Source organism: Mobula hypostoma, chromosome 3 (assembly GCF_963921235.1).
Source record: "Mobula hypostoma chromosome 3, sMobHyp1.1, whole genome shotgun sequence".
NCBI lineage: Eukaryota > Metazoa > Chordata > Chondrichthyes > Myliobatiformes > Myliobatidae > Mobula > Mobula hypostoma.
The window spans coordinates 293,686-306,080 of record NC_086099.1 but is presented as its reverse complement, the minus strand read 5'-3'; the positions used below and the strand labels follow the sequence as shown (position 1 = coordinate 306,080).

The following is a 12,395-nucleotide window of genomic DNA, read 5'->3' as shown; positions in this document are numbered from 1 at the left end:
CCAGATGGTCTGCATCCTAGAGTGCTTGGGGAGGTAGCCCGGGAGGTGGTGGATGCGTTGGTGATAATTTTTCAAAACTCGTTAGATTCTGGACTAGTTCCTGAGGATTGGAGGGTGGCTAATGTAACTCCACTTTTTAAAAAAGGGAGGGGGAGAGAAACCGGGGAATTATAGACCGGTTAGTCTAACGTCGGTGGTGGGGAAACTGCTGGAGTCAGTTATCAAGGATGTGATAACAGCACATTTGGAAAGCGGTGAAATGATCGGACAAAGTCAGCATGGATTTGTGAAAGGAAAATCATGTCTGACGAATCTCATAGAATTTTTTGAGGATGTAACTAGTAGAGTGGATAGGGGAGAACCAGTGGATGTGGTATATTTGGATTTTCAAAAGACTTTTGACAAGGTCCCACACAGGAGATTAGTGTGCAAACTTAAAGTACACGGTATTGGGGGTAAGGTATTGGTGTGGGTGGAGAATTGGTTAGCAGACAGGAAGCAAAGAGTGGGAATAAACGGGACCTTTTCAGAATGGCAGGCGGTGACTGGTGGGGTACCGCAAGGCTCAGTGCTGGGACCCCAGTTGTTTTCAATATATATTAATGACTTGGATGAGGGAATTAAATGCAGCATCTCCAAGTTTGCGGATGACACGAAGCTGGGTGGCAGTGTTAGCTGTGAGGAGAATGCTAAGAGGATGCAGGGTGACTTGGATAGGTTGGGTGAGTGGGAAAATTCATGGCAGATGCAATTTAATGTGGATAAATGTGAAGTTATCCACTTTGGTGGCAAAAATAGGAAAACAGATTATTATCTGAATGGTGGCCGATTAGGAAAAGGGGAGGTGCAACGAGACCTGGGTGTCATTATACACCAGTCATTGAAAGTGGGCAAGCAGTTACAGCAGGCGGTGAAAAAGGTGAATGGTATGCTGGCATTTATAGCGAGAGGATTCGAGAACAGGGAGGTACTACTGCAGTTGTACAAGGCCTTGGTGAGACCACACCTGGAATATTGTGTGCAGTTTTGGTCCCCTAATCTGAGGAAAGACATCCTTGCCATTGAGGGAGTACAAAGAAGGTTCACCAGATTGATTCCTGGGATGGCAGGACTTTCATATGAAGAAAGACTGGATGAACTGGGCTTGTACTCGTTGGAATTTAAACGATTGAGGGGAGATCTGATTGAAGCGTATAAGATCCTAAAGGGTTTGGACAGGCTAGATGCAGGAAGATTGTTCCCGATGTTGGGGAAGTCCAGAACGAGGGGCCACAGTTTGAGGATAGAGGGGAAGACTTTTAGGACCGAGATTAGGAAAAACTTCTTCACACAGAGACTGGTGAATCTGTGGAATTCTCTGCCACAGGAAACAGTTGAGGCCAGTTCATTGGCTATATTTAAGAGGGAGTTAGATATGGCCCTTGTGGCTACGGGGGTCAGGGGGTATGGAGGGAAGGCTGGGGCGGGGTTCTGAGTTGGAGGATCAGCCATGATCATAATAAATGGCGGTGCAGGCTCGAATGGCCGAATGGCCTACTCCTGCACCTATTTTCTATGTTTCTATGTTTCTATAAAAGAACTTATATAATTACGTGAGATTAGCTGATCAACAGGCTGATTGCATGTACATTACGTGACACTAGGCAAGGCAGTATCTCTACATTTTCGTACTCAAAAAGGAAATTATGTCGTTAGCTGGTAGAGTGTGGTGGTGTGGGTTAAGTGTTGGTAGTATTGCGCAGGCTGGCTGCTTGTGCAAATAGCTCTTTTTGAGTCTAGTGGTCGAGAACTGAATGACGGTTGGCCTCCTCCCTGTTGTGAGTGGGACAAAAGTCGATTAGCAAGGTCGGGGAATCCCTCTTGATATTGCTGGCCGTTTTTCCGCACCGGTCTTGGCATATGCCCTTTATGGGTTAGGCTGATACTGGAGATGTCTCTGATTGAGGAGCCCGCCTGTTTCAGTGGAGCGGTTCTCCACCATTCAGAGATACAGAATAGAAGGATTCTTTCAATTGTGCATGAATAAAAATTCGTGTCTGCTGATGTGAAGTCCAGCTTGGCGCAATCTCCTCATGAGATACAATCTCTGCAGACCTTTCTTGAATGTGAAGGTGCTTTGGGATCATGGGAGGATATTGAATATGCAGTCCCGCGAGAGTGAAACGGCTCTCAGTTTCTACTGCTCGTGGGGTTAGGTATCTGGTAGGAAGTCTCGATCTCTACTACCTCCCCTCTGTAGGTCGTATTATCTTACTTTGTGATCAGCAGAACTACTGTCTTACATTGTACAGTCGCATGTGGGTAGAGAGTAGTGCATTGAGCTCAGCATACAGTCCTTCGAGACACCAGTGTTGAGGATGATGCGGAGAGAGATATTGGTTACGTCCTAAATATCTCTCCAATGCGAACGCATTCTTTATTAGATAAAGTGCCTGACACCGCTTATAGTACTCTGAGTGCTGTCTGACCAATGACTTACCAAGCCTCAGCATAACATCCTCCCCTTAAACCTTCAGTCCACACAAGATGAATGCTGACATTTCATACCGCTGATTTGATACACCTGCAGGTGCTGAAGATGTCCATGAAGACGTCAGTGATCCGGGATGCACATTGCCTGAGTGGGATCTTGACGTCCGGCCACCTTACAAGGACTGGCTCCATGCAAAGTCCTTGTCATCTCTGCCGCTGCTGCTGCTGAGTAGGCGTCCACCATGAAGGCGTTATGTATACGGATACTGGGTCTATACAGGGTCCTTCCCATGTCTGCTACTGCTGCGTCAGTGGCTGCGCACTTGGAAGGCGTTATGTTGACGGGGACTTGCTTTCTGCAGACTCCTTCTCATGTCTATCGCTGCTCCGGCAGTGGCTGCGCACCTAGAAGGCGTTATGTGCACGGGTACTGGGTCAATGCAGTGTCGTTCTCATGTGTTGTCGCTGCAGACAGTGGCTGCGCTCCTGGATGGCGTGATGTTGCTTCCCACGGTATGTGCAAATTATTTGTTTTAGAGATTCGTGAGGGAGGCCTGACTGGAACATTCGACGCCATTTTTTCCTCGGGTCGTCAATAATGCCCTGATGCCCAGCTACATACCGTTATCAGAAAAGTGCTCCCGTTTATTGAAGTTGTGTTAGACAGTTTGTGCCATTTTGCTAGTCTGAGAGTTATTTTGATTCCAGACGAAGTCAGCGTATATTCGGACCCTCTGTGCGGCCTGGCGTTTCGTTATGCCCAGGAACGGACTTGACGTTCTGCTGTCGGAGGAAAGCCTGCGCAGTCGACCGATACCATCTCTCGCTCTCAGCTGATCGAGAGTGACAGCCTATCGGTTCTCTAGACGGGAGGCTTGGAGAAGCGACGCGGGAGCCGGTAACATCAAAAAGAGAGTATCTGGTTCCGCTCACGGTTTGCAGTGGTTGGGGGGATGGGGATGTGGGTGGGAGAGCCTGTGTGAGATACACAAGTGCTCGGTTATGGTCTGCAGTTTTTTGATGGACTGCAGATCAAGTTATCTTTTATTACACTGAAAGTGCAGACAATTGGGGTGAACGGGAAGAGTTCCAGTCCGATTGGGACTGCGGAGGGTGGCAGTGAATTGAAAGGGGTTAGGGATGAATGGGAAGGGTTGGTGTCCCATGTGAATCCTGACGGTGAGAGTGAATGGGAAGGAGTGGGTTTGAATTGCGTATCCAGACCGTGGGAGTGAATGGGATGGTGTGAGATTACTTTGTGTATGCGGGCGGTGAGAGTCAATGGGAGTGTGGATAGGGGGAGTGCATGGGAAGGGGTGTGGTGCCGCTGGATGGTGGGAATGGATGGTAAAGGGCGGGGTTTCGCTGGGGGTCAAGTGAAAGTGAAAGCGAATGGATGGCGTCCCGTTAGAAGTGCAGTCTGAGAGGTTGAGAATGTATGTGGTCCCCTTGTAACAAAATAATTATCTTCGATTCCATCCATTGATACTTCTCGACAGTCAAAGTCAAATGAGATTGGTAACTGCTAAGATTCTGCGATCCACCTTTACACCTCTGCACGTCTGTATCCCCCTCACTCCCTCCTCGTTTCCGCGATGTGACTCATTCCTCCGTTACCGCCTCCCCACCCGAGTGTCCCAGACGTGACGGAGATGGTAAATATTCAAGGGGTGTGCTCACTCTACCCTTTCCGGAGCGTCCTTCCTCTCCAATGTCCTCTCTTACATGGCTGCTCCTCCTTGCCTCTCTCTCTCATCCATACCCTTGCCTTCTAGATGCCACCTTCTCCTCCCCGCTTGCTGAACGCTCCTCTCTATCCTTACCGCCTCTCCTGCCGTCAAGTGTCTGAGGATACCAAAGTATTTTTTCAGCTATAGATTGTGGATATGACGATTGAGAGGTAACATGGCGAGGCAAGAAATGGCGGACGGTTTTAATAAGTATTCTGAATTGCTCTTAACCGTGGAAGACACCATCAGGGTGCAAGATATTAAAGAATGTCAGCAGGCAGGATTTAATTAATTGCTATTAATAATGGTTCAATGGTTCAATTTAGAATGTACTTCGGAAGATGAAATGTCTGAAGGGAGATATATCACCTGGAGCAGATGGACTACACCCCAGGGCTCTGAAAGAGGTAGCTGTAGAGGCTATGGAACCATTGGTAGTGATCCGTTATGAATCAGTAGATTCTGGAATGGTTACTGAGGACTGGAAAATTGCAATGTGCTTTTCAATCCTCAGGAAGTCAGGGAGACGAAAACAGGAAATTATAGGCCAGTTAGTCTGACTTCAGAGGTTCGGAAAATGTTGGACTACATTCTTCATGGTGGGGTTTAACAAAACTTGACACATGCTGAAACAGGCGAAATTTGGAAATACATAGTGCTCTTCAGTGGAAATCTTGCCTGGCGGATCTGTTGTAATTCTTTGAGGAAATAGCAGGCAGTGTAGACTACGGGTGGTCGGATAAGAAGTAATGGTATTACCGGAAAGATGATAGCATGGATAGTATAGCAAACAAGAGAAATTCCGCAGATGCTGGAAATGAAAGTAAAGCACATTCTATGCTGGAGGAGCTCAGCATGCCAAGCAGCATCTGTGGAAAATGGCAAACAGTTGACGTTTCGGGCCAAGGCCCGTTACTGGGACTGGAACAAAAGCGATGGAAATTCAGCATAAGCAGGTGGTGGAGGGGGCGGGAGATGTTCAAGGTAGTAAGTGATAGGTGATACCAGGAGATGGGGAGAGGTGAAGTAAGGAGCTGGGAAGTCGATTGATGAAAGTGATAAGAGTTCAATAAGGGGGAACTTGATAGGAGAGGACACAGGCGAAAGGGAAGACCGAAGCACAGTAGAGGGCAGCTGTTGGCCAGGTAAGGAGATGAGAGGAGAGAGGGAAATCGGAGGGGGGCAATGATAATGGTACGATTACCAGAAGTTCATGCCATCAGACTGGAGGCTACGCCGACAGAATATGATGTGCTGATTCTCCACTCTTGAGTGTGGCCTCATCCCAGATGTGGAGGAGGCTATGAACCTGTGTCGTTCATGCCCAGGTTGGAGGCATGGATAGAAGAATGACTGAATATCAGGTTGCAAAGATTGCGCATAAAACTGGATCTTTCTGGTTGGCTGTCGGGAACTAGTGGTGTTCCGCAAGGCAGTCGGTATTTGAACCACTTTTTTCTGTCAGATGGAATTGATCTGTGGCGAAGTTTCCATGAGATACAAAAATAGGTGGAGGAGCGGGTGGTGTTGACGGAGCAGGATGACTGGAGAAGGACTTAGTCGAATGGGAAAATGGGTAAAAACTGTGGCAGATGGAATACTGTATCATGTAATATATGCCCATGAATTTTGGTAGAATGAATAACAGCATAGAATATTTTCTAAACGGGGAGAAAATTCAATAATCAGAGGTGAAAAAAAGACTAAGGAGTCCTTGTGCAGGATTCCCTAACGTTTAACTTGCAGGTTTATCTGTGGCAGGGAAGGAAATGCAATATTAACATTTATTTAGAACAAGAAGGGTCAGAGCCGTCTCTATTTCCTGAGGAGACTGAGGTCCTTTAACATCTGCTGGATGATGCTGAGGATGTTCCTCAAGTCTGTGGTGGCCAGTGCTATCATGTTTGCTGTTGTGTACTGGGGCAGCAGGCTGAGAGTAGCAGACATCAACAGAATCAACAAAATCATTCGTAAAGCCAGTGATGTTGTGGGGATGGAACTGGACTCTCTGACGGTGGTGTCTGAAAAGAGGATGCTGTCCAAGTTGCATGCCATCTTGGACAATGTCTCCCATCCACTACATAATGTACTGGGTGGGCACAGGAGTACATTCAGTCGGAGACTCATTCCACCGAGATGCAACACAGAGCGTCATAGGAAGTCATTTCTGCCTGTGGCCATCAAACTTTACAACTCTTCCCTTGGAGGGTCAGACACCCTGAGCCAATAGGCTGGTCCTGGACTTATTTCATAATTTACTGGCATAATTTAGATATTACTATTGAACTATTTATGGTTTTATTACTATTTAATTATTTATGGGGCAACTGTAACGAAAACTAATTTCCCCCAGGATCAATAAAGTATGACTATGATTATGACTATGACTATTTCAGGAGAACCAAAATATTGAAGCAATGATATAATGCGGAAGATATATAAGATATTAAGCAAACCACGGATGGAACATTGTGAACAGTTGTCGGTATTCCAGCGACCCAATCGAATCCACCGTGCCAGACGATGCAGCCCACCGGTCCGTAAGTGAGATTCAAAAAGGACATTCAGCATTGTCCACCGGCTCAATTGAATCGCGATTCATTGGAAAGGTGAAATGAAAATGAAGTAGGGACAAGTGGAGCGGCCATTGTGTGAGTGGAGAGAGTGGGAACGTGTTCACTCCTTGTGCTTCAGCGACCATTGGGCGGGTTTAATATCCGGTAGATTTCCGCTCCATTTTTCGTCTGTTCGTACATAGTAAGGACAGTCAGAATAGCCGAGGGGCTGTGCTGTGTTCTTTGGCAGAGATGTGGGAGTTCCGGGAGACCTCTATCTCCCCTGATAACCACATTTGTACCAGGTGCAACTCTTCAGACAACGTGTTAAGAAACTGGAGCTGCAGCTCGATGGTCTTCGGCACGTACGTACAACTGAGGATGTGATTCCTTGGAGCTGCAGGGAGGTAGTTACCCCGAGGTTGCAGGAGTGAGGTGCCTGAGTGAAAGCAAGGAACTGGAAAGCAATTGGGAAGCCAGTTCATAGTACCGCACTGGTCGTTCCTCTCTGTACCACTTTATATTCTCTTGGTGTTTGGGGAGAACTGCAAGGGGGAAGCCACAGCAAGCGAGTCTCGGCGACTGAGTCTAGCCTTGTGGCTCAGCAAGGATCGAAGGGGTGGAGAAAAGAGGGCTGCAGTCTTGATATGGGACTCCATAGTTAGAGGTGTAGACAGGAGGTTCTGTGTGCGCGATAAATACACGAGGATGATATGTTACCTGCCAGGTCCGAGGATCAGGGATGTCTCGGTCAGGTACACAGCACTCTAAAGGGGGAATCTCTTGGTACATCTTGGCATCAGTGACATACTTGCGGAAGGACGGGAAGTCCTCACGAGAGAATTTTGCGAGGTATGTAGATCAACAAAAACAGGACCAGGCTAATCATAGAACAGAGAACATAGAATAGTACAGCACAGTACAGGCCCTTCGGCCCACAATGTTGTGCCGACCCTCAAACCCTGCTTCCCATAGAAGCCCCCACCTTAAATTCCTCCATAATCCCGTGTAGTAGTCTCTTAAACTTCACTAGTGTATCTGGCTCCACCACTAACTCAGGCAGTGTATTCCACGCATGAACCACTCTCTGAGTAAAAAACCTTCCTCTAATATCCCCCTTGAACTTCCCACCCCTTACCTTAAAGCCATCTCCTCTTGTATTGAGCAGTGGTGCCCTCGGGAAGAGGCGCTGGCTATCCACTCCATCTATTCCGCTTATTATCTTGTACACCTCTATTATGTCTCCTCTCATCCTCCTTCTCTCCAAAGAGTAAAGCCCTAGCTCCCTTAATTTCTGATTATAATGCATAGTTTCTAAACCAGGCCGCAACCTGTTAAATCTCCTCTGTACCCTTTCCAATGCTTCCACATCCTTCCTATAGTGAGGTGACCAGAACTGGACACAGTACTCCAAGTGTGGCCTAACCAGAGTTTTATAGAGCTGCATCATTACATCGCGACTCTTAAACTCTATCCCTCGACTTATGAAAACTAACACCCCATAAGCTTTCTTAACTACCCTATCCACCTGTGAGGCGATTTTCAGGGATCTGTGGACATATACCCCCAGATCCCTGTGCTCCTCCACACTACCAAGTATCCTGCCATTTACTTTATACTCTGCCTTGGAGTTTGTCCTTCCAAAGTGTACCACCTCACACTTCTCCGAGTTGAATTCCATCTGCCACTTCTCAGCCCACTTCTGCATCCTGTCAATGTCTCTCTGCAATCTTTGACAATCCTCTACACTATCTACAACACCACAAACCTTTGTGTCGTCTGCAAACTTGCCAACCCACCCTTCTACCCCTACATCCAGGTCGTTAATAAAAATCACGAAAAGTAGAGGTCCCAGAACAGATCCTTGTGGGACACCACTAGTCACAATCTTCCAATCTGAATGTACTCCCTCCACCACCACACTCTGCCTTCTGCAGGCAAACTAATTCTGAATCCACCTGGCCAAACTTCCCTGGATCCCATGCCTTCTGACTTTCTGAATAAGCCTACCGTGTGGAACCTTGTCAAATGCCTTACTAAAATCCATATAGATCACATCCAATGCACTACCCTCATCTATATGCCTGGTCACCTCCTCAAAGAACTCTGTCAGGCTTGTTAGATTCGACCTGCCCTTCATAAAGCCATGGTGACTGTCCCTGATCAGACCATGATTCTCTAAATGCCTATAAATCCTATCACTAAGAATCTTTTCCAACAGCTTTCCCACCACAGACGTAAGGCTCACTGGTCTATAATTACCCGGACTATCCCTACTACCTTTTTTGAACAAGGGAACAACATTCGCCTCCCTCCAATCCTCCGGTACCATTCCCGTGGACAACGAGGACATAAAGTTCCTAGCCAGAGGCTCAGCAATCTCTTCTCTCGCCTCGTGGAGCAGCCTGGGGAACATTCCGTCAGGCCCCGGGGATTTATCTGTCCTAATGTATTTTAACAACTCCAACACCTCCTCTCCCTTAATATCAACATGCTCCAGAACATCAACCTCACTCATATTGTCCTCACCATCATCAAGTTCCCTCTCGTTCGTGAATACGGAAGAGAAGTATTCATTGAGGACCTCGCTCACTTCCACAGCCTCCAGGCACATCTTCCAACCTTTACCTCTAATCGGTCCTACCTTTTGATTCCTGCAAGTCACAGGCGCCGATAAGGCCAAGAATAGAATGATCAAGCAAAATGAACGTTTGACTGAGGAACTGGTGTGAAGGCTAAGGGTTCAGCTTTCTTGCTCATTGGGATAGCTTCCACCCCTTTTTGACCTGTGCGATAAGACCGGCTACATCGGAAATGGAGACGGAACAGCATCCTTGTGGTCAGGTTTGCTAGAACAGTCAGGGAGCGTTTAGCACTCACTTGGCAGTGGTGATGGAAAATGAGTCATAGGACTGCGAATGGGGCAGTTGGTATACAAACAGGATGGGGGTTGTCCCAGCACGGGAAGGACGCCAAGGTTTTCGAGAGGGCGCAGATGAGGTTTACCAGAAATTTCTCTGTATGCGAGGGCATGTGCTATAGCGAATGGTTGGAGAAACCTGTGTTACTTTCTCCGCAGCGGTGGAGGCTGACAGGAGACGTGATGGATGTGTATACGATTATAAGAGGCATAGAGTGTCTTTATCCCAGGTAATAATTGCAATTAGCATTGCGGATATATTTAAGGTATGAGATACGACGGGCAATTTTTTAATCAGAGTAGTGGGTGCCTGGAATGCTCTGCCGAGGACGGTGGTTTAGGGGAATGCATTATGCACTGTTAAGAAATGTTAACATCGGCACATTTTTACTGTGTTTGGAGGAAAGCTTAGGGGAAATGTCAGAGGCAGGTGTAGTGATTACAGTGAGTAATGGGTGCTGAGGGTATCAGTTTAGACAGATGCGTTAGGAATATTTAAGGAACCCTTAGATTGGCACATGGGTGGTTATAAGCTGGAGAGTTATAAACTGTGTTTGGGATAGTGGAAGGAAGGAGCGCTTTACAACTCCTTTGGTAGTGTAAGCTGCTTCTTCCTTCCGCTAATCTGCAGGACATCCTGGGGCATGTAGTGGTGCCTACTACCCCGCCCCTACCCAGCGTTACATGAAGCCATTGGAACTGTAAGTGGGTTGTCACTTGAGCAGCTGGTGCATATTAAAAGTCCTGGATATGCAACTATTGACACCAGGCTGATAATCTCTGAAGAGTATTGATGATGGCTACTGTCACCCGTCTTGTAAAGATACTGCCCAGAAGAATGTAATGGCAAAGCACTTCTGCAGTAAAAGCAATGCCAAGAATAATAATGGTGAAAGACCATGATGGCCCACTTTATACGACATGGCACATAATGATAATGAAGAGCAGGAAGTGATCAATCTATGGCAGAATGCATCCTTTATTTTGGGAGGGACATAATAAATTCCAATGTATCGGTGATGCAGAACGAAGTGAATTACAGATGTATGATAGATGAACTGTCGACGTTAATTGGGAAGAGACACATGTCGTAATAACGGTGGAACAGCAGTAGCTAGGGTTCTCTGGAGCATTTCAGAGGGTACAGCTCAGATATATCGCAAAGATGTAGTCTTATTCAAAAGGGAGTATTAGGCAATTAGGAATGACAAGGGAGATCCCGGACAATATAAAAACAGAAGATAGGGCAAAACTTCATGGGAGGTTCGAGGAATCGAAAGTTTTAAACACCAATGGAAGATAATTTTAAAAAGTCATTCCGTGAGAAATGATGAAATATGAAGGAAACCTAGCGAGCAATATAAAAGATAATATGCAAACTATTTTCTGACATATAAAGAGCAAAGGGAGGCGGGAGCGGCTATTGCACCGCGGATAAAATGACGCTGGTGTTTGGATTGTCGGTGGTTGGGGAGGAGGAATTAAAGAAATACGTGATTATATTAAATGCATTTCCGTCAGTTTCCATTGCGGACAAATATAGTGCAATGTCAGAAATTATAGTGTCTTGGGATGAAGTGCGTGTACTTACAAGGAGAAGCGACGCGAGCCGGGTGGTGGAGGTGAGGGACTGGGAAAAGATCGTAAACCACACTGAGATCAGTGGAGCAAGGTAAATGAAGGATCGGGATGGGTTCAGGCCTGGAGCGAGTAGTGGGGGGAGGAGAGAAGTCGGAGAATGTCGGTGGAGATTACATGGCAGGGACTGGTGCAAGGACAGTGCGAGGGGACCGGGAACAATACAGCGCTCGGAGGAGCGAGGAGAGAGCTGCGGGCGAAGGCAAGGAGGGCAGGGGTCCACTCGTCTGCTAGAATGGGACAAACCCGGAGCGGTAAGCGAGAAGTGCGCACGGCTGCCGGAACGAGGAGAGCATGAGAGGGGGAGGGGATGAGTTGTGGGAGGTAGTAGAGGTGGGAATGGGAACGAGTGGAACACAGAGGTTCGAGCAAGGACAGAACGCAGAAGGGGTGTTGGTCGAGCGAGGAAGCGGCACGAAAGAGCGTGGGTGTTGAGGGGGAAGAGACCCTCAGTCTGGAAGAGACGCTGCTACGCCAGTGTAAGGATCTCTGGAGCACCGCTGCATTACACGGGGTGCACAGGTCAGCAGTAACTTTAGTCATTGTTTCTCCTCTAATCAGATTCAGGTTCAACATCAAGACAGGAAGTTTCAGCTTGAGTGCAGTCTCCGAGGACACTGCAGATCCAGGGTCTCACCCGAGGTACTTGTCAATGTAAAAGACTACAGAATATACTGTCCTCACCAAAGTGAGCAAAGTAATTCCCTCCAGGATATTTCCAGCCCGGTGCCCTGGTGCATCGACCCAAGCTCTTCCTGTTTGTGTAATTGTCCAGCACATCCTCACCCACCTCCAGTTAAAACCAAGAGACGAGATTGAGGAAATTAAAACTGGAGGGTCGTCATTAAACGAATAGATGGTCGTTAAAGGGCTGGGGGAGTATGAGATCAGCCAAAATGTCCCCATCCTGCGGGCGGTGATTTTGACACATTTGGTTTTTCACGTGGTCACTCTCAGTCCGGGTCTGGGATCCTGCAGAGACATCAGTTCCTTCTTCCCTGTCTCACTGAACTGATTTCTCCAAAGCCTGAAACAAATGGAACAATAAAGAGGAAATAAACAGATTACACAACAATGTCA

General features: G+C 47.2%; 1 protein-coding gene across 4 annotated transcripts in view; it reads right to left on the bottom strand.

Annotated features, from left to right (window-relative positions):
- Window positions 1-10,647: 10,647 nt before the first annotated feature.
- The window catches only part of LOC134343793 (NACHT, LRR and PYD domains-containing protein 3-like), a 120,029-nt gene continuing 118,281 nt past the window's right edge, over window positions 10,648-12,395 (bottom strand). For all 4 annotated transcript variants that reach the window (XM_063042528.1, XM_063042529.1, XM_063042530.1 and 1 more), the window contains one exon: window positions 10,648-12,342. In XM_063042528.1, coding sequence (XP_062898598.1) covers window positions 12,255-12,342 — 88 coding nt within the window. In that variant the 3' untranslated portion in view covers window positions 10,648-12,254. The remainder of the gene's footprint in view (window positions 12,343-12,395) is intronic.